Source organism: Lepisma saccharinum, chromosome 7 (assembly GCF_977018435.1).
Source record: "Lepisma saccharinum chromosome 7, izLepSacc3.1, whole genome shotgun sequence".
Taxonomy (NCBI): Eukaryota; Metazoa; Arthropoda; class Insecta; order Zygentoma; family Lepismatidae; genus Lepisma; species Lepisma saccharinum.
Window position 1 is genome coordinate 97095936 of NC_139235.1, and position 24017 is coordinate 97119952.

Genomic DNA, 24017 nt, shown 5'->3' on the forward strand with positions numbered 1-24017 from the left:
CGTGATCCTTGGTATGTAACTCTTGATCAGAGCCGGGTTACTTTTAACTAGGATACCCTGTATAATATTCATCGACATTTGATTCCTCATCCATGGAAGTTAATTTCGCGGATGCATATTTTTATCTCTCTCTTTATTTTTAATTATGTTCAAGTACGTTCTGTACGTTACTTATATTGATTTTGAACAAAAATGTCCAGTTTTTAACGGAAACATATGTGTGTCATTTAAACATATCTATTTTCCACTTTATTTGTAATTATATTTTCATATCCCTTTATTTCTATATTTTTCTAGTCATTTACGCCTCTGCAGGTAAACCGCAACGATGATCTACTGAAGTAGAGGATAAGCAAAGAACGCATGTCTTAAAATTGTAATACAAGGTGTTTCAATTTTTTTAAACTATATATAGGAAATAGGAAATGTGCTTAAAGGAGGAAATTTTGCTAAAATGACACAAATTTATTCTTGTTTAGTGTGTGACAGTCTATTTGTTCAATATAATTCAATCATAGAAGTAAACATAGACTTTGAGTAGTACATTTATTTTCCCATATAGCCTTAACATTTTTTAAATCACCCTGTAGGTGATCAATAGCTCTAAAAATGAAAAATCGTTAAAAGTGTTCAAATAATTATTCCCAAACACTTGTTGCTAACTGGTATAAATAAAATGTTAAATTTCATATTGAGTGACAACACAAAAATATTTAGTCATTAATTAACATGTTGCTGAGAAAATAAAAATAGAATGAGGATAATAGATGTCAGGTAGAATGCAATTAAAAAGCCAATATAAGTATATCACAAATTTTTAATTGTACAAAATTTGAAACAAACACATAAGCACACAGCACACACATATAACGAAAATATGAAATACATGTCTTAAGAAATGACAATAATGCACTGGCACACGCACATCTGAACAATCGTACACAAAAGCACACATACACACACACACACATACTCAGTCAAACATACAAAGTATGACATAAACAAATAATGGGATACATTGATTAATGAATGTCTTTTAAGAAGAATCATCTGGTCTACAACATATAAAAATATGATTTGCATATAAAAACACTACATCGTTATTATTTAATGTCATTTTGTTCTTACAATGAAAATTAAGGTAACAAAATATGTTTTGATGCAGATGACTGAATATGTTGTCTTTATATAATATTCAAATCATAGCATGAGGTGTTCCAATAAGAAGCTAAGCAACTTAAGTTCATTGCTTGTTGGAGAAGAGAAAACATTTACAGTATTATCCTACACTTCATTTTTGTACTTTCAACAGTAGCTGACGTTGAAAAGATAGGAACTCATTACTTTATAATAAGTTGAAACATGTACTTGAAAGGTTGAAAAGTAGTATGTGGAGGAATTTTATATATATTAAATAAATAAATATATGTCACTGGATATGGCAATGTCCCTATCCTTTCAACTTTCTTAAACCTAACACAGGACTAGCTAAAAATATATGTATACTACAATGAGGTGTACATTCTATTGCAAACAATAGCATGTTATGCAACAATACTAGTAGACAGTGTACTCTACAATTAATTTTGGAAAAACTATGTATCTTTTAGATTGACAAAAATCTACACACAGAATATAGTGTGACCAATTTGCAAAATTTTATACTAATTACTTTTTAAAAATATACCATGAAAAATTAAAACAAATTACAGAAAATGCAAGAATGGTCAAGCATTTAAATGAGAGACTAACAATTCATTATTTTAATGTTTACTTAACTTTGGCGCAAAATCAAAAACATATTCATTGATGGTTGAAAGTTATTGTCTTCGTCAGTTACTTGTGCTGACATTCTTACACAACTTCATTTTTATATCATGTGGACATATTCATCTTTTGAAATAAAAGCGTTGAATATTTTGTGTTACAATTAGCTATTGGTATTTGTACTAACAATTTACATTTTCTGAAAGGTATACTTAATTCTTTCCTTGCACAATAGCTATTCTTGAACAGGGAACATATGAAACATACTAACAACGTACACTGACTAGCTGCTTTTTGTTAAGAAGACAAAATACATTGAAACACAACTATCAACAAAATGCACAGCCATGCTACAATATAAAGATATTGATGATGAATGAGATAATGATTGTTGAGTGACGCAATGGGTGGGAGAATGTATAAATAAATAACTCAATTGTCGACAATGTGAAACATCATGTATAAGATGTATGATAAAACTTGAAGTAAATTTGTCACTACGTCCAGGCACTTGCATGCGAACATCTGCACGGTGTAACTCTGAGGTTGGTTGTCTTTTCATCCTCTAAGAACTCACTTCCATGTCTTGTCTTTTGGATATGGCACATACATTAAAATCACTCAAAAACTTGAGCAAATCCATCATCTTTGCAAAAAAAAAAAAAAAAAAAAGTTTCGAATGATGCTGCAATGCATGAGAGCTTCCTCGTCTTGCTAAGACACACTTTCAGCAGGAACTACATATGTTGTTGCATGTGAAAACTATGCTCCTTGCTGAGGGCCTCGTTCACACTTCACGACAACATGAATACAGTTTTTTTTTCAATGGCAGCCCACATTCCTTAACACTGCTGCGTCACCATTGTGAGAGACAAAATCTTCTGCCATTGCCCTTTGGATCAAACATACCTGAAATAAATATAGGACATAGTAAATTGACTGTGCCAGCAAAATAATAAATAATACCATTGAAGACCTACTTAATGCAAACAATATGTATCTTGCGTCAATTGGATTCTATAGTGAACATTGTCGTTGATAAGACCGAATTTGAATAAAGCTTCAAGTATTCTAGTTAGAACCAACTTTCTATATTGCTATACAAAAGAACTACGTTTGTTGGTAAAATCTACTTAAGGTGTAATGCAACGACTTAAAAACTCCACAAAAGAGTTTTGATCAATCATTTGAATGATTTATCCAAATATATTTGAAATTGTGTATTTTAAAAATATGGTATCCATTAATGTAATTCAATTATTATGCTTGTTAATTATACGAGAATCCTTAATAGTTTATTTTTCTTAGATGATATGGTAGAGAATTTACCTTGTAAGACTCTGGAGTGACTGTGACACCTGCGTTGCCCTTGAGACTAGGTAATGGTTCACCTTCTGGCAGTTTCAGGTCAAACACATGTAGAAGGGATGAGAAGAATAGGAACAATTCCATACGAGCTAGGACATCTCCCAGACACATTCTCCTACCTGAAATGAACAGAAAATATTGATTGATTAATATCAGAACAGCCACAAAAAAAGTTAGGGTTAATTTGAAATCAGCTTGTAGAAATAAATATATATCACTTTGTTGCATTTTTTCATGGCTAACTAGTAACTAAAACATCTAGAGAATGCTAAACAATTCTTAACCGATGGTATTTCTCCAAATATTATGAAAAAATAGCAATTTTTAATGTGTTATTTGTTGTTTGAAACTGTTTGGCTTATAACTTATCAATGCATTCATGTAATGCATTGTTTTGTATGATGATGAAATGCTATACATACTTAAAAAATTCTTGATATTTTTTTTTGCAAACTGATTAAATGGAATGTCGAGTAGTACTTAACAGACTGAAATATATGTTAACCTCAATTCTCATATGATAAATATTAATTTTGCTAACAGTAATTACACTGGAAAAGTTTAATTTTTGCGAGAATGTGTCATAATTCATATTAAGTACGATATTCTGAATTACATCATCTTCGATAGCAAAAGTGATGTTTCCAAAGCCTGGTCTAGCTGGTAGAAATGGTACTTACCAACACCAAAAGGTAGGAAGTACTCTGGTTTGGTGACCTTTCCTTCTGGGCTGAGGAACCTCGTTGGGTTGAATTTCTCTGGTTCGTCCCATAGTGTTGGGTCCATATGCACTGCATGAAGAAGAGGGACAATTTGCGTGTCCTTTGGTATCTTGTATCCATACAGGTACATGTCCCTGAAGAAAGAAAAAAAAGCACTGTTATAACACGGTTACATTTTTTTGTAGTCTTAAAACAAAAGAAAACTTAAACCTTTACACGTCCATATCCAAAAAACTGTTCACCATGTATCTTAGTAATGTTTATAAGGACAATTTGTTTATACCAGGTATAAACATTGCAGGTTCTTTGAATTTTAATATGTACAGTGGGATCCATGAGTATTACCGTGCAAATTGTTCATGACTATTTTCATTAATTTTTATCTTACATCCTATGTGTTTCTAGGCGATGGATTTTTATGTATGCTGGTGCAGAAGTTGTCAACAGCTTGTTTTGAGTTTTCTTTTAATTCTTGAAGCTCTTATTGGGTCAAATAAAGTGCACGAACATGGTGATGGACAATTTGAGCGGTAATGCTCAGGGATCCCACTATACATGTATCACTACTGGCCAAAAATTCTACAGTAAGCTAGATACAATATGTGCAAAGGAACTTCAGTTCTTCTAAACCATACTAAAGAGGCACTCCCCTACCCAATTATATGCAAGGTAATGTACATTAATTTTCCCTTAATACGTATATACAGCTATGAAACACTATTTTCTTCTTATTTGGACTTTATCATAAACTGACGTAAGTCGGTAGGAATGATTGGGCTACACCACTCCTGAAATTTTGAGAAAATTAAAATTTTCAAATGAAAGCATTAAATAACTCAGGGGGAAAACGAAAGTGGCAAATAGGCATTTTCGTCCTTGAACAATTTTTAAAATGAACGTTAATTCATTGATTTGGTGTTTTAAGTCCACTTTATGCACAGTAAGGCTAATCGGGACTGAACAGTGGAATCTGAACCACTATGTGCCTCAACTGGGTATCGAACCCGAGACCCCTTGATTACAAGACGACGACGAAAACGAACGTTAAGAATGGAAATTTCTAAATATTTACGAAATACGAAATATACCTAGAACGTAGCTCTTACAGCCCCCTCCGAAAAAAATCAGTGTTGCCATCTATGTGTGTGTATGTTGTTTTTACACGGTTTTTTTAAACGTCACAAATGCAACTGACTTCCTTACCCGAGGCTAATCCAGGGGGCATATGTAATCAATGACATGGCTAAAGCGTGGCATTGTTATATCACCTACGTTCACTGGGCCACACTATAGTTACTTTACAAAGCTAAAATACCTTTAAAATGTCACAAGTTGTCAGTTAAAGAACAACTGCAATTCAAATCTTAGGTAAAGCACCCTCTGCCATAATTCAAAGCGACATTGTCATTTGAAACTAGCACTACCCGTTAATTGGAGTCGGTGGTCACAGAAACGTTATGTACCTTGTGGCGGCGTGGGTTGTCCCTAACGGAACTATACTGGATCTCCTGAGGACTTCCAGAAGGGTGGATTCTGTGTACGGCAGGTACGGCAGGTCCTCGAGTTTCGGCAAGCGGCCACGTCCCACCACGTGGTCCAGTTCTTCCTGGACGTTCTTCTGGACTTCCGGATGATACAGCATGAACACGACCGACCACTGGAGCGTTGTCTTAATGGTTTCCATTCCAGCCGAAAATAGGTCGCCAATCACTTGCTGCATTTGTCGGTCTATAATAGATAAATAACATGTTTAATTGAAATGAATCCTTTCAACATAATCTAGTAGCTAATACTGTTATGTTACAGCATTGTAAATACATGGGCGTAATTTTGAGCGTACTTAATCAGACCTGGGGCTTAACTTGTGGGGGGAAGTGAAGTTTTCCATTTCATAAAAATATCGTCGTGGATTATTTGCTAAATAACTGTGACATTTGCGAAATCACAAATATTACTTTTTACTACTTTGCCCCTCGATTTCCAAATGGTTAACAATAGTACTCGTAATTTTAATGAAAATGGAAAAAAAAGATGATGGGGGTGTGTGCAAGCGCCTCCCTTGACCCTGCCATAATATTTTCTGTTATAAGACCTACATGAATAGTGCTATGCTCTTCTAAATTTTGAAAGACGTAATAATATTACTAATAATCTGTGACACGGCTATACATCAATGGTTCTGACTGTGTTGGCAAAAAAAAATGGGTGGGTAAAATAATACATTTTGTCAAAAAATTTGTCTTACGAAAATACGGAATTTGCAAGCATGTTTGGATGAAATATCTATTCTGACTCTATATTGATGGCCACTTCGCAATAAATTCTACAAATTAGAGTGTGCATGCTTATATTCGACTATTACTATGTCTGGAAAGTTCACTTATACATGTGACCTAACCTAGAGTAATTATTTTCAGTGAATACAGAAACTTAAAACAATCAAACTTACCATGATTCTTTCCTTCAAATAGCTGCTTGTCCCTTCCTTCTTCCTTAGCTTTTTCAATCTCAAGCAGATATGTGTCGACCAAATCCCTGATATTGCTTGGATCGAAGGTGTGTCGGTGAGTATCAACAGATTCTTGGAAAAACTCCGCCATTTCAATGCGATTCTGAAAGAGGTAAAAGTTCTCGTGAAATCATGACCTTATGTTTGAGTACCAAGGGCAACAGTTATATTAGCAGCACTGTTATCGTTCAACCTATTTAATTTGAAAGCCACTTCGGTGGCTGGGCACATTTAGCACTCTACTTGAATCAGCACTTTATGATCATCGTCGCGATTAGTCAAAGTGGGAGAAAAGTGGCGTAAACTAAGAAACCCTCAAAATTCAAAAAGTAATGTTGATATAAGAACTTAACCAATCGCACCGAGTGAATTCTCGACCCAGGCTGTTTCTCATAGTCAGGATTAACCCAGAGAGGTGAGAAAATAACGTTAACTGCAATTAAATAGATGTAGGTATTGTTACCAACAAAGGAACAATGTTACACATGCAGGTTAATGGAAATAAATGTTGCTTTTTGTTGTAACCCTACTCTTCCTAGCTAAAATATTGTGACATTTTGGTCATTATTGAGTTTGCTAATAACGTTTATACTTAATAAACTATACTCTTGAGAAATTGTTTTCGTGTTGTGTATACCAATTTTAGAAGCTTTCAATGAGTCTAATGCAAATTGCATGACATGGATATTACATGCGAGAATTTACTTCATGATGTTTAGAAATGGACCATGTAACACAAACCTAACTTCAGTAGGTTATAGAATAACGCAGCTAAGAGACTAGTCTTGTCACGAAAGGGTAAGATGCTATACTGATACCTCAATAAGAAAATGAAACTCCCTTACCTTGGCCAATTTGGCGAATGTTTCCTTCAGTCGAGGTAGATACTTCATGATTGGGATGAAGTTGACAGCTGACACAACACTGAAGAGCTTAAAGCCTTCTTCTATGAGGAACATGAATCGCTTAAATCTTGAATCATCCTGCTGGAACCTCATACTCATCATCATCGAACAGATGACGTTGCTTATAGACATCGCCAGGTGAGGGTTGAGGTCGGTTGGCGCTCCTTTCTGCCTCGACAGTGTTCTCAAGAAAGATTCTACTTCTCCCTATACAAAGAGTACATAAACAATTTACAATGGCAGAATCTTATCATACAATATTTCTGAAACGCTCAGAGTGATTAAGACTGTGTATGTACACGTGAAAACACGGATAGACACAATAAAATACATTCTGTACATAAAACATAAACGATGTTTAATAACCTTTCAACATTTACACAACATGGCGGCTGAGGAATCGAAACTATATCGTCATAAACAACAGACTATTGGACATATTTGTTCTTCTTCCTCGTGATATACATAATAAATTTCTCATTTGACAAAACATTTTAACTAATTGCAATGAAGAAAACCTTATGTGTACTGATCTGGTATCGTATATGAGCTTCTATCACTAAAATTTGGCAGGTATTCTCTTGATTACAAGGTTATAGGAGATGCTTCCTTGCTTGTGAGAGCGTTGAGGGCACAACCGAATGTGTCAGGTTTGCGTTTGCGTTTGCATTTTTGCTTTACGTCCACTTTATGTACAGATAGGTGAATCGGAGCTGTATGTACAGTTTGAAGGGATCCGAACCACTGTACAATGTGCCTCCATCGGGTATCGAACACGTAATCCATCCTAATTAGTCTATTTGTATAAAGTTAAGAAAGACAAAAAAAAGCAGACTCCTAACGTAATAGTTCACTGGAAAAATACTATTATTTTCTGTATTAGAGAATGGTAGACGACGCACAAACATCGTGTTCTTTGTGAGTGTCCCTTCATCAATTTCATAACATCATCAGTCATTTTCATCTTCGCCATTAGCTAGAACGTGGCAGAAAACCAAGTACAACCAAGTGTTCATTTCATGACAGAGGTTTACAACAACGAACATATCTCTCACTTTCGCCCTAAATGTTGCAGACTCAAAGTAATGAGAAACCAAGCACTGGTGCTGAACGAGTTTCATCATGTTATAGACATGTTTGTTCATGCACTTCCCGTGATAGCGGGAGAAAGTTCAAGAACCCTCCATCAGGGTGGGATTAGAGAAAGAATTTGTTTTCACTGAATGACAAATGGGGTGGTAAGTCAATGACGCACGTCGGTCTGCATTCCCACGTTGATGCGCTTTTGTTTCTTTATCTCGTCAGCCACTCTGCATTGACGTCAGGTTGCGCTGCATGTAGCAGGGGAGAACTTGTCATCAACTATGCACGGCCGTGTGTGGCAATAGAGGGAAGATATTGCCAAATGCCACGGTTCCGATGCCGTCCCTGATGCTGCTTACCTGATGGTTGGAAAAACCATCTCGGCTAGATGCATTTGGCATCCATGATCGCAAAAGAAAGAAAGGTGAGGTAAAGGTCCCCGTGCATATAGCACCGTGTCGTGAAGGGGATGTGGGGGTAGAGCCCCACATATTCTCGATATCTGCCATTTTGGATATGCTGTGATCAGCACCACTCTCCGGCTGCCTTTACTCCCCACGCTGGGTGAGCCCCAGAGCCACTTTATGCGCGGACGAGACCGGAAAATTGCCGACCTTAGATCACCCACCCCAGGAATCGAACCCGGGTCTCCAGCGCGGCAGTCAGACGCCCTACTGACTAGACCACCGCATGTTAAAATAGTACACAGTAAGGCTAATCGGGACTGGACCTACAGTTTAAAGTGGGATCCGAACCACTATGTGCCTCCACCGTGTATGGAACCCGGGAACCCTTGATTGCAAGTTAACGACGCTACCACTGCGCCATCGGGGAGGCCCTTGTGGGCTATGAAGACAATGCCAAACCTTTTAGTAATCCGTTTTACTTTACTTAGAACCAGAAAATATTGGTTTCATGCATTTTTTTCCGGTCTTTTCAGCGTTTAGGTTATTTTTCAGTACTATTTGCCGTCTTTCTTGCATTTTTTCTATTTATTTTTTTCCTTCCCAGTTGTATGATCAATTTTAAATGCATTTGCTATCATAACTTAACATATTTCTATTCCCTAACATGGTCTTTTTAGCAAGCATACCATTAATCGTAAATATGCGCAATGCAAGAGCACAATATTAGTTTTTAACTGAAATCTTTGGCAATGGATTTTGTGGAATTAATTGTGTTAAATTTATTTTTCCTCCAGCAAACTTAAAAAAAATTGGGAGAAAATTACTTTGCTTTAGCGTGATTTTAAACTAAAATTAGTCACAACATAAAAAAATATAATTTGATGCACACAAAACAAAACCGTCTTTTCAGATGCTCGCAGACTACTGTCTCGTGAAAGGAGGTGAAAGACTTGCACAGGAAAACCCTGAAGAGTATTTTATGTTACCTTGAAGTAAACTACATTAATTGCCTTTTCCCCTTTGCTTTGATAGTTTAAACCACTAAACAACAGATTTTATCAAATTATTCAACTAGTCTCTTGTAATTTATGAAAAAATCAAGCTTTCATTTAAAGGGCGAATATAATTTTTAAGTCATTTTTTGAAATTTTTAGGTCATTTTGTAGGTCATCAACTTCCGAACCTTAATCATTACTCTCCATTTGAGACATTTGTGGACTTCCAGAAGTTGAAAGGGAACAAAACGGGGTTCAATTTTCCGTACGCGAAAGCTAGCAGGTAAACGTTTCATTTAGCTGCCTCCACGTGACTCAGAAAATGTGAACGACCTTCCTTTATCAGAAGGATTAGCGGTGTGATTGTGGAGTTTCAAAATATCTAGGCGGCTGGCAGGAGTCCCGTCTCCCTGCCAAGATCAAAAGGAGTGCAAAATGCCTCGCCGAGTTCCAGGCTGTTGTGTCAAGGTTAGTCACAGCGATAAGACGAGGTCAGGGGTGGAGCTAGACATTCTTCTGAAGGGCGTTGACCTGTCTCGTGCGTCCTTCTGCAATGGCACTTGGTGTGTAGAAACAACAGGTGAACAATGGAAGAGTAGATGTCAATCTCGTACGTTCTTTGTCGGAAATACATTCAGGCTGATTCATTCAGAAATGCCCATTTCAACCCCCGCTAACTTCCCAGGAACAATTGGCATGCTACTTGCCTGTTTTCCTCCAATGTCCACAGATAATGGTTAAGTTTTAATGCTATAAATTCGTTTTGTATACTTTCGTCTAATTTAAAATCGAACTGATCATAAATGCCTTCTCCCATACTTTATGCCTGCACCATCTCGTTAACTTATTTTTGCTTGTAAAGTTGCTATATAAGTATATGTAGCTTAGTGTACAGTGGGATCCATGAGTATTACCGTGCAAATTGTTGATGACTATTTTCATTAATTTTTCTTACATCCTATGTGTTTTTAAGCGATGGATTTTTATGTATGCTGGTACAGAAGTTGTCAACAGCTTGTTTTGAGTTTTCTTTTAATTCTTGAAGCTCTTATTGGGTCAAATAAATTGCACGAACATGGTGATGGACAATTTGCAAGATAATACTCATGGATCCAAGTGTACAAACAGCAAAGAAAATACTTTTCATTACTATTGTACAGTGGGATGCACAGTACCGCTCGGCAAATTGTCCATGACAATTTTAATTAATTTATTTCTGGCATCCTTCGTGTTTTACGTATGCTGGTGCAGAGGCTTAATTGGCGTTTTGTTTCAATTGAGTAGAACAAACACAATAAACATGGTGACAGAAAATTTGTCTGGTAATACTTATGAATCCCACTCTACGTGTTCATATTTGCGCTGAAGAGAGTCTAAAATTATACTAAAAAGTTCAGTAAGCATTTTTCTACCACTGCGTGAACACTTTTAAAACTGATCAAGAGAAGTTTCAAAGAAATGCTTCTTTTTATGTTCACCTTTTACGCTCGTAGATAAAAGTCGCAATCTGCTAGAATTTCTCATCTCCCCCTCCCCTGTCACGTTCTCACATATAATGAAGGTTTTCATAGCTCGATTCCCCATTGAAGAACCTTTTAGTGATTGAAAATAACGTTTAAAGTTAGAGATTCAGAATCTAATTTAATCTCAATCCGAAAAATGAGAATTCAAACACTATCTAACTTAAACAAGCGATATCTCGCAAGATAACAATGCAAACTAAATGTTGTTACTTCAGTTATTGAAATTCTAACGCGTTTCAAATTAATATTCCAAAGTACCGAATCCTCAAGATTAGACAAAGCCGACTTTATACACATGTAGTCTAATTGAGTATGCATATACATATATTGGGAATTAAGATATTTATACCTCCCCGGCCGTGGATCAAACCAGAGAATTGGTTTACAAGCTTACAAGACGATATACAAACCATTCAGCTTTAACACGTACAATTCTGTGTTGTAATGATCCCATTGAAAGTCATTGAGGTTTTTACAACCCAGAAGTGTCCGTGACTGTACATTGTGACTCAAAAAATACTTGTTGTGGAAAAGTTACAGGTTCAAAATCCTGTAAGAGAGTCATTAAAACAGAACCCAAAATCCCTATATGATTATATTTCATTGCATAAGGCGGGTAATGGTAAAAAAAAAAAAGAGGCTGCATATGGTGCAAGTGCAATGTTGTTTTTCAATAAGTCTCTAGCAACGGCTATATTCTCATGACTGTACAAACAGGAGCAAGAAAGTAACTTGTCCTTATGAAATGTCCTTCAGAGCTTTCTAGAGGTCAAAATGTGAGGGCACAAAAAGCCAATTTCTCACAGCTTGTCGCAACACACTGTTACTCGTGACTGTATATCTCAAGTAGCAATTCGGAAACTATTACTTACAAACACATAGTGAATTGAGTCGAGATCAGATCACAAGAAAACCTGCTTCATTCCATTGCCTTCAAATGACTGACAATTTGTATTTAACTCAACATCGTACTGGTTCTGTTCGCTGCTGCATGGCTAAAGCAAGACATGGTTTGATATTGAGCCCTAAGCTACAATGCAATGTTTGCCAATTGTGTAATGTTCCTGGAAAGTGCAAATTGATTCTACCTTGAAAGTGTGGGACTACTTAGCAACTCATTTTCAATGTCTGCAAGCCAGAAAGTGCAACAGAAACAGGATTGTTCGAAGGAATTAAACTGTGCAATGGGTAGACGTTGTCTTTTGTTCGATGGTTAGTCATTGATCTACACTCCTAGACGATTATTCTAAACGATTGTATCTATTGTTAATTATCTTTGTGCATTATAGATTACGTCAGTACTAACTGACATTACTCGGTAACCTTTGTATGCTTTTAGTGTAGGCAAATGATCTCAAGGACATAACACTTTACTACAAGTTAACGAAACAAGTTAACATCAATTACATGCAAGGTCGTCTGAGTGCCTTTACACCGAGTAAATAAACTGACTCAATAGTACAACGTACTCCAGAAGGTTGCTAGTTCAAATCTTACTGGAAACAATGATTTTAGTTTCTCGCTTACTTTCTCGTGCAACCCAATATATGTGGCGATGACACCTATAATGAAGGCCACGCAATTAAACTTGTTCCATTCAACTTCCCCCACGGTTGTAAAGCTGATGGTGGCATCACGTGTATAACCCAAGCATTGAATTATTTTTATTACTATTTTCATATGTAGCTAATCGTGTCCTGTGGTAAATTAAATTTCTAGTAACAGATTACATAATAACATGGCAAGCAAGGCAACCAACCCCCTTCAAACGTTGCTTCAATTTGAATACATCGTGTCCTTTCAACGATCTCTACCAGTCTTCATTGTAATTATTAATTCTTTTTAATGATTAAAGCAAATTACTGTGATATGAGTGACGTTAATTACAAAGGGAGGGGTTAACGGTTCTCCTTGCCCTCCCCCACCCCCAGACACCCATATCTAGAAAGCCAGATAACGCCGGCGATGGGATTCGATGCGCTGGCCACGTGTCGCCCAATGAGAAGTCTATTCTCATGCCTTGGCTCTTCAAAGGTTGCTGTGCAAATTAGTTCAGCTATGTTTTGTAAAATTATACCTTAGCATTGATGACACACGTGTAACCTATATTCAACATGTAAATCGGACGGAAACTGTTTTACTGACGTCATGTGGATTAAGAAAAGTGACAGGCCATCATCCCCCCTCCTTCCCAGAGGCATCTAATAACAGCAATAAATCGTAAATTAATATAACAGTAAGTTGCGATTATCTCCTTCACGTGTCACGTCTAAAAACTAAATGACCGCCATCCTTAAAGTCCAAAATTACATGATCGTCCTTCAAAACATTTAAAACCGCATCGTTACTTATCAAAAGACATGGCCGATCTGCGTGGCGGAGTGGTTATCACAGCGCAATGTGACGACAGGGCGTTCCGGGTTCGAATCCCGGCCTGGGCATGGATGTTCTGTGTGAGTGTGTCTTCATCAGTTCCATCACTCATCCTCATCTTCGCGATAAATGGCAGAAAAGCGAAGTGAAAGAACCAAATCAATCAATCAAAAATGATATAGTAGAGGTCTTGATTTCTACAATTAACCAATCGCCCCACATAACGTCAAGAACCAACAATAAGCGTACAATCAACCTAGCAACTGCAAATCGAGAAAAAAGGGCCATCCGTTCCCAAGTTGAGAACGTTGTTAATCCGCCACTGAGTGAAGTTAACAGGCGTTTCCATTGTTGATTGTTTTGAGAGTCCTAGGCGCTTTCTATGATCCCTGTTAGTTCTAACGGTACACAAATAACGCTCCCAACCGCAAGAGCACGTCTACTAACCTATTGCCCTTATAACGGATGGTTGCTCCGGGTGCACAGCAACGCCAGCACTGCAGCCGGACGTTGGAACAAATAGCAAGCCCACTTCACTTTCTCAAGGGAAACAAAACCAACAGCACTTATTAGGAAGTTTAAGAAACAGTGAACTTACCATAATTCTGGCTTCCATCTGCTCTTTGCCGGCTCCGAAACACTTCATTCCAAATTGGCGCAAACGATCGTGAAGAAACCTCCTTTGGTCTTTCCACAAACGACCATCGCAGTTGATGATCCCTGTTGAGAAACGAGAACGTCAGTTTAGTCGAGAAATATCATTTAACATTTAGTAACAGAGTAAAAAAGAACCAAGGCATAAAAATGTTAATTTATTAAATTATGCGTGAACAAAGCGACAGCGTGAAAGTGTGCGTGAAGGTCTTCTAGATACTTAACGCAGTTTATGCTGTTCATGTGTCGCTGAATCACATGACAGCAACCCGAAGCTGCTCATTGCTTTGTATTACTTGTTCATTTATCCGGTTTTTCTCAACACTCCTTCTCTTTGACCATGAACCAAGAAGAAATACCATCTTGTGGATCGTTATTTTACGTTTTATCATAACGTTTTGAAAGCAGACATGTATTTTACGAAACTACACGGTATATAACACTCTTATACAAACACGACGACTGAATGCTAAGATAACTAGGTCGTTGTGGCGCCAGTAAGTCTAACGTTCTGGCGAGGGGAAAAAAAAGACTGTTTTGTGCACCTGTCTCTCTCTCTCTCCCCATACCTGAAGCCGATAACGACGGATCAGGTATCTTTAGCTGGGAAAAGTCAACAGACCAGTGGCCGATAGCCGTAATCTATCAAGGTGCTTCTCGACTAACGGTAGCTTCCAAACCCATAAACACAGTTTCACACGCTCGCCAATTCAAGATAAACCTTCCGAATATCAATGGATAGAGTTGATTTTGTCTTAAAAGGAAAATTATACTTGATATAATGAAAACTATAAGGTATGGGATCTGCTACCACTGCATCCAGTTGTAACATATACGTCATTTATGGTGGAAACTTCAACAGAAGTATCGAAAGGTACCAGTTGGTGTATGAAAATGCAACACAACAATAATAACACTAAATTGTAATACAAATCAGATATTACAAACAGTTTAGGCAAATAAGATATCTACTATTCTGAATTTCATTTTGTTCGAACATTAAGAACCATTCAAATGTACAGATAATCAATTATTTCCAATTGTATTTTGAGAAATTCTTTAATTTTATGGCAAGGGAACAATGACCACAAAACAATATAATGATACAAGGTTTCGATTACCCTAACACTTCAACACTAATTGATTTCTTATTTAGCGTTGTTTTTTTGTGACTTTTGGCTCATCGCGGCGATGAGAATATGATGAATGGACACTCTCAAAGAATACCCATGTCCAGCCGGGATCCGAATCCCACTTCAACTCTAGTGAATTTATCATAAAAATGTAGTAAGATTCCAGAAAAATATTACAATTTCATTTATCTTAATTGAAATTATGTTACTTTAATGAAACTTTAAAATGTACATTTCTCTAACGTCTACACACGTTCGGCAAAGCATTAGTGATTCATTCCATTTGATGTACAGAAACATATTGCAGTTAAGGTGATACGAAAGCTTCTTAGAACCACATACACATAAAATTGTCCATGACTAGAGAATTGAAACATTATCTGTTAGCATTTTAAACCGTTAACTGCTACAGAATTTAAACCTCTCATATTTTAAAGCAAAGAAAAATTGTTCGTTTCGAAATGGAAATCCACTCCTATGGAACACGTGTTTTAGTGCATTTAAAAAAAATGTAGTAAAAAGGCTTATAAAGCAGGATGGTGAGCACAGCCTTTCAGCGCGATAGTTGTTTATCGTGGCGAGGATGAGACTTAAAGAAGAAAAGGTAAATGTAATATGATTTGCATACATTGTCACTACGTTAACCACGACTCGAACTCGGTGCCTACAGCCTAACCCGTTCCGAATCGCTAATGATGGGGTTACGTCTGTAATACGATATGTGCAGACCTTCGCGGTCTCCCGGGTTCGAATCCTGGTCTAGGGATGGGTGTTCATTGTGAGTGTCCATTGATCAATTTTATATCATCACTCATCCCCTTTGTCACGATTAAACAAAATTGGCAGAAAAGCGACGCTAAATAATGAAAAATTTAATCAAAATGAGATGTAGCACAGCCTATATTTCGGTTACCGGTGGAGACGTAGTTATTTTGAAGTCGTAAAACAAAGGGAAACGAACGCTTGAAAGGTTTGACAGCAACATGCTTCAAACCGCTTGTTGACTTCTCTACGGTGCTCTCGCCGGTCCCCGTGGCGGAGAGGTTAGCACATCGCGCTACGACGCCAGGGGTCCCGGGTTGGAAACCAGGCCTGGGCATGGATATTTGTGGGTGTCCATTCATCAATTTCATCATATCATCACTCATCCCCATCTTCGCAAATTAGCCAAAAGTGGCACAAATGAACGAAGTAAAATAAATCAAATCAATCAATCTACTGTGCTCTCACACACGCCCAGCCATATCATGTAAACACTGCATAAATTTAACTCGCTTAGTAGCATCGGTGGAACCTCAAGTTCCATGACAGTCTTTGCAAGCATTTTCAATGTAACAGGCTCTAGAATATAGTAACGATCTGTGTAACCATATGCACTGCCTCGGCCTATCACAAATATGGTTAGTTAACTGTAATAAACGCGCCGAGAGACACTTGAACGTGAAGAGGTGGGGCTAATAGAGTAGGTAGTTAAGCTGGCTGATATGAAACATATAATTAAGTATCCGGAATGTTGTTTGCCAATAGGTCTACTTTCTAAGGACATTTTGCGAAATGGATATTTCGACAGCTTCATAATGCGCATACATATAAATACGCTTGCCATGCTGGCGCCTTTATCAGCGACGGCCTCGCAAGATTCAGTTGGGATTTTCCTGGAATTGGCTAACGCTTGCACGTGTGAACCTTGGATGAAGCGAGTTTTGATCTTGCCGACGAAAACAAGGTCGAAGCACGTGTTTGCTATGTAAAAGTGCAAGTGACGACACTCGCAGAGCAACAATGGTTCTACTGATAGCAAAGTTACAAAATATGTACTCACCATAGCCTTCCACGATCTGGCTCAGCTCCATGTTCGGCCTTCCCGTGAATTCTTCACGCCTGAAAGCCTCGCGAATGGACCTGTAATCACTCAGAACGACGATCAGCTGATTCCCAAGCCGCGTGCTGAACAGCGGCCCGTACTTCCAAGACAGCTCCTTGAAGTGGAGATGCGCGTCACCTTTGAGGAAAGGCAAGTAGCCGATGAACGGTAGCCCCCACGGACCAGGTGGTAGCCTCCTGATCTCCTTCAGTTCCTGCAGCAGCCGAACCACGATTAGAACCACCACGAACACCACCAAAGTTTTGGCCACGTCCTGCTCTAGAATGGATCTCAGGATCCATTGGAGTCCTCGAACTATCATCGTGGTCTCCGAAAGATTAAGCTTCCTCCGAGTTTCGATAACTTCCGATGCCGGTTGGAGGAAAAGGGAGGGTAAAAAAAAACAAGAGAACGCGAGATGAATCGACGGAGAATGTGTGTCGGATGGTTGTGCGGTGAGAAATTACGTGTTCCCGCTTCCAACTTCCTTTTTATACTGACTCATCAGCTGTTGGCTGGAGGGTAGATAGTCGCCGTTACTGCAGCCAGCAGTCCAGAAGGTTTTTAGCTTCCCGAAAGGAGAAGGTACCTGCTTGGGAGGAGAAGGTGGTGGGCGGTCCTTCCAATGGACAATCTGGCTTTTCGTTGGGCGTCAAACTCGAAGGGGGGCAGTCCGTCCACGACGACGGGAGGGGCGAATTGGAATCTGCAACCGTGAGTACTGGGCTGTCACCTCAGTCCGAGGAACTATATTTCCCGACGACCATCTCCCGGTTCCAAAGCTGGATTTTTGGGCATTGGGGGCAAGGATGACGTCCACGGTGCTGGCAGAACGATTCCGCAAGCATATCCCTGCAGATTCGCCGATAACGTGGATGAGGGGAGGGTGTGTGTGTGAATTGTATCACTTGCCCCACTCTCAACTTACAGTACCTCCACCTCCCCCCTTTCTATCTCTCAGTGTTTTCTTGCACAGGAGCGGTCAATGACCCCGTACACCACGTTAGTGCACGATGTAAACTGTGAAACGAGGATATAGGAGAGATGTTGTGTTGCCTGAAGGCAAAAGGGGGAGGGGGAATACAAACACAGTCACGTGGTTGCTTGCAGTGGCCTACTTCATGCATTATGAAGAGTCGCTCATCTCAAAAACAGCTTCCGTAGATCGAGTTGTGATAGCGAGGCACCTCCACCCCTCTTTTCCCGTGTCTTCACCGGAAATGGTTTGTTTTTAATGCCAGAAAAAAAGTAAAACAAAAATAACAAGATAAAAGCGACCTCTATTCTCTCTCTAGAGAGCTTACACCAGTTACCATATGAGGTAACATTGCCAATTTTCGATCTGATAATTTCCATGGACGAGGAATGGCGTACTTGTCTCTTTCCCCTGTTTGCTCCAGTTCGGCTTCCTCCGTCCGCTTCTTGCACTTCCTCTAAAATTCTACTTTCGGTCATTTGACAAATAATTATGTTATGATTAGGAGGTAAAAGCGCGAGTCTTTCCGGGAGAAACTTCCGGACAGGCTCGCTGAAAATTGTCCGTTTCAGCCACCGAAGCCTAAATCTGCGACAAGTTTTTAAAGTCTGCAGTCATTAGTCATGAATTGGCATTTCTTATAATTTCTCTTTGAACCCAATTAGAACTTACAGCAGTCTAATTCAGAAGGACAGAGCCAGTTTGAGTGGCGATGTGGTTAGCGCTACGATGCCAGAGATCTCAGGTTGGAGATTCCGGTAATTCATATACTTTGTCTGGGGGGTAAAGGCGGTCAGGGGCGGGGTGCTGATCACATCACCCCCACCTTCAGCCTTTATCAAGAAAATGTGGGACCTAGGCACGTATATAGAAATATGTTTCGGGGGTGTCCGAACCAAGTGTCTTAGGAATAATAATAATGTTTATATTAAAATAATTATAAATCAAATTAATACTAATTACAATACATAAATTAATATATTATTACACGATTAGGTAAGGAGACTGCATAAAATAGAGATACTCGTATAACAGCGCATATTCATTACGTAGCTTACCTGTAGTTAAGATCGGAATAATTTACATAAAAACAAGTGCCCTAGCAATGAAATTAATGTCAAATAGATGAATAATTGAATATTTATCGAATAACAAAAATGGTGTTACATGTGGTTGGAGAAAAATAAGTTCCTGATTAATATGTTATGCATATTATTTTGAGTAGTAGTGCACATAAATCTTCTTTGTAATGTCATTCAAAGCCGTATGATCCCAATATAATCCTTGCCTTCTAAAAAGTTCGAGGAAATTAATAACCATCGATTATGCAACAAATGCTAATATTTTCATTACTTAATTTTAGTACTTTTCAGGGGGTCCGAACCCATGAACCCCCCCTTGAATACGTCCTTCCTGTCCTTGAAAGCCTTATGATCCCAATATTGTCTTCCAACAAGTTCAGAGGATATTACAACAAATGCTAAACGAATATATTTTCATCATTTAATTTTCGTACTTAATAAGTCTTTCGGGCAGGGGTGGGGCTAGTGTTGCCCACGAGACGAGACTTTGGCCTGTCTCGTCTCGTGGAAATGCTGTCTCGTCTCGAAAATATTCGTTTGTCAAAGGGACACATGATCAACCTCGTCTCGTCTCGAATTTTTAAAAGCCTGTCCCGTCTCGTCCCGTGGGCAACACTAGGTGGGGGGGTCCGAACCACCTAAATTCGTCCTTTGTGTCCTTCAAAGGCCTATGATCCCAATATAATCCTTCTCTTCCAATGAGTTCAGAGGAAAAACAACAACGGCTAAACAAATACATTTTTCATTATTTAATTTTAGCACTTGATAAATCTTTCAGGGGGGGTCCGGACCCCCTGAACCCCCACCCTCTATACGCCTTCATGGCGTGGTGCAAAGCGCAGGGGAGCGATTGCGTTTGAGAAAAATTAAGGTCCCTAGTTAAGGCGTTTGAATTTTGTTCACTGAAAAAGAGATTCCCCTTCGAAGCTGAAGACAATGAGTGTTCCTTTGCGTGTGCCCGTTCATTAATTTAATCACCTTAGGGAAACGCCGTCAAAATTTCTTTTTAAATCCACTTTTTATACTTTTATTCTAAATGTATTTATCTTACATAACTTTTTTGACTCTTGGACTAATCGCGATGACGAGGATGAAATATGAAATGATGAAATTGATGGTGTGAAAAACACATACACCCTACAAGTGTTCGAACAAGTGACCTGTTGCGTCACTATAACCACTCCGCCACTGCAGGAGGTCAACTTTATGATTAGCATATGCAGGCCAATGTGAAGTTGACCTACAATGAAAAGTATCATCTGGACCATGCATTATTCCTCCACCGAGGATCGAACCCGGGTTCCCTTGATTACAAGGCAATATCGTTACCACTACACGAAGGACAAGCCCTTTCGATGGCGTAGTGGTAACGTTGTTACCACTACAGGTCCGCTGCAGGACCGGAATCTTTTCTCTCGCACAATTTAAATTCGGTCCAAGTTGCATATTGTTACATTGAAAAAGGTTCCTGGACCGAATTTAAATTACTTTACAGATAAAAAGGTTCTTTACGGTCCAGAGCCCATTTACGCTTGCTGATTTTCTCTCCTGGATCGGAATTGAATTTATTTAAAATTCCTGGACCTTTAACAACCCTGGTTCCGGTAACGATACCCAGTGTAAACACATTCCACAGTGGTTCGGAACCCACTTTAAACTGTAGGTCCAGTCCCGATTAGACTACACGTGCATAGGAGGAGGACAACAAAAACGACGTAAAAATGAAAATTTCGAAGAGATAAGATCAGAAATGAGACATATTTGAAACTCTAGACGAGACATGCCGAACTCCGTGGCGGAGTGGTTATCACAGTGTGCTGCGAAGCCAGGGGTTCCGGGTTCGAGTCCCGACCTTGGCATGGGTGTTCTTTGTGTGTTAAATCATCAATTTCATCATATCCAGTGTACCAAGGATTTTTAAAGAAAGAGGGAGGGTGAGAAATCATTAAGACCGGGGGGGGGAGAAAGATCTTAATCTACAATCCCCTCCCCACGACCATAAATATAAATTATACGATATACATATTTATAATGCTATTAAAAGTAAAACTAAATTACTAAATTAAATTATTAAATTAAAAATATATTATTATAATCAAAACCCCAAAAGTAAGTAAATTTGTTACTTTTAAATATATCAGATATTGTAAAGTAGCAAAGTACATACTTTACTAACTGGTTCATAAATTACGAAATAGTTGAAATGCTTTTTATTATGTATACATTTTATTTATAGTTTTTGCTATATGTTGATATAAATCAATTAGATTTCATAATTATTATTGTTTTGCATTCTTGTTTTGCTTTTATTGATGTAGATTTGTTAATGATCTCTTGAGAGAGAGAAGGGGTCCCGGGTTCGATACCCGTTGGGGGCACATAGTAGTTCTGAGCCCACTTTAAACTGTAGGTCCAGTTCCGGTTAGCCTTCCTGTGCATAAAGTGAACTTAACAACACAAAATCAATCAATCAATCTCTTGAGAGAGAAAAAGCATTCAATACTCACAACTACACTAATTTGTTTATGTATTCGATATTATTCTTAGTACAGTATATTTGAATTTAAAAGTAATTGTTTATCTTTTGTTTGTTGTAACAAAAACTCTTACCCCTTGAAAATTTTTCGTAGGGGGGATTTTTGAGACCAAAATTGTTGATGGGGGGAAATCCCCCGTTCCCCCAGGATTTCGCACCCGGCATTCTTTTAGTATTCAGCCCTTTTGCCATCTTTTCCTGCCTTGGACATTCTTTTTATAGAAATTTTGGACCATAGGGGGCATATGACCCCCACCAGCCCTCTCTTGGACACGCCACTAAAATCATCGTTCATCTTCAACTTCGCGTTTAGCCAAAAGTGACAGAAAATCGACACAAAATTGCAAACATCAAACCAAACCAATAGGTTCCAGCACCCAGAGCAAGCTGGCACCTTTCTTCATTGAGTAGATTAAACATAGCACCAAGAGATGTAGTTCAAAATGAAAGAAAGAAGCGATACGGTTTCATCTGCGAAGCAAGTTCCAACATGACTCTTTCTTCCGCAGCAACCGTCTGTTTCCGCGTACCGTGCAGGAGATATTCGCTTCGAAGCCTGTTGACTGACATATACAGGTCTTTGCAGGGAGAAGTCCCCTCCCCCGAGGCGGAATGATGCAGCCGAAAGCTATCGCGGTTCACCGACCTGGCTGGATGAAAACAAGCCAAACGCAGCCTTTCTCATTGACACACAATCACACAAAGATATCGCGGGAAAGAGTGGAAGTTGGGGGAGGAGGAGAGGGGGGATTGTGTAGATCGGAGATGTCTGTTGGAAAGTTTGTGCTTCCACATTCCATTCTGAATTCTGAAGCTCAATTGCATCTCGTGCATCGTGTTTCTCTGCTGTTACCTACTTCCTATAAGGACTGCTGCACAGTGTAGCAACGTAAGGGGGAATTTCTCTAAGAACAGGGAATTTCCCTTTTCTCATATTTTCCCCAACAAAGGGTTTTACTGAGAAAAGAAATTCAATGGAAATACGAAAGTGATTTGTTTTTTTTCTGGGGGGTGTCATCCGTTCATTTAAACCGTTGAATTGCATTTGCATGGATATCCGACTACTCACAATATCGCAACAGACCGTTCGGGATTCCAGCTCCGTCCTGGGCGTGTATCTTCATCAATTTTATGCAGTCATCATTCATCCTCATTATCTATGTAATATTATATAGTTAACTAAGCGCGCTTGGACGCAAAGGGTCCAGGGTTCGAGTACCGGCCCGGTCATGGGGTTCTTTGTGAGCGTCCCTTCACCAATTTCAGCATATCATCTTCATCGTCGCAATTAGCCAAATGTGGAAGAAAAGCGACGTAAAATATCCTAATTCAGTCAATCAATCAATGTCATTTCAAGTTCGGATTAACATAACGGTACAAAAATGCAGCGTCAAATAAGTCTTGCCTTTGAAAATACAGGGTGTTCCAAATAGAAGTATACCCAACCCGATGTAATTGCATTCGATCTGGGTATATATTCATTTGGGAGACCCATTACATAGCGCTTTGATCAAGTTGGTTGGTTATCTGACTTGGAGATCCAGCTTAGATTGGACAATATCCCTTTTTATGTGCTGTGCATAAGGGTTCTCCAAGCCACTCATCAATGGTGCAGGGCCTCCCCGATGGCGCAGTGATTGCGTCGATGTCTTGTAATAAAGGGGTCCCGGGTTCGATACCCGGAGGAGGCACAAAGTGGTTCGGATCCCGATTAGCCTTACTGTGCATGGTGCACATGCATATAGACGGATTGTGATACCTTCACTATGGCAGATTCCGGTAATGCTTCGATACGTCAGGATTGGCCTGGTTCAGACTGGGGGGATGGGCACAAGTTAAACTAAAACGGGAGGACAGGAGCGTAGTATGCTCGCTATGCGGTGAAAACGGGACGAAATTTCACATTCTCCTACAGTACAAAGAAACAGGGGAAGCAAGACAAAAACATATCAGGGAAATAAATGAAGCTAACATTGAGAATATAGTGACAACCGTTATTAGGAGGGAGAGACCGAGAGGGGGGGGGGAAGGCGCAAATAAGGAATCTGGGAACTTTCCTACACTACGCCTGGGCAAAGAGAGCAAAGAAGCTCAGCGAGGATAGTAAATTTGTTTCGTCC

At 38.9% G+C, this 24017-nt stretch overlaps 1 protein-coding gene across 1 annotated transcript; it reads right to left on the reverse strand.

Moving 5' to 3' along the window:
* Nucleotides 1-855: 855 nt before the first annotated feature.
* Cyp18a1 (Cytochrome P450 18a1) lies at nt 856-17875 on the reverse strand. Its single transcript, XM_083125699.1, has 8 exons — nt 17262-17875; nt 14251-14372; nt 7212-7478; nt 6307-6469; nt 5321-5585; nt 3816-3991; nt 3097-3254; nt 856-2676 (listed from the first exon to the last, which is right to left on the reverse strand). The coding sequence occupies exons 1-8, from the start codon at nt 17623-17625 to the stop codon at nt 2590-2592; spliced, it is 1602 nt and encodes a 533-aa protein (XP_082981825.1). The 5' UTR covers nt 17626-17875; the 3' UTR covers nt 856-2589.
* Between the last annotated feature and the right edge of the window lie 6142 nt (nt 17876-24017).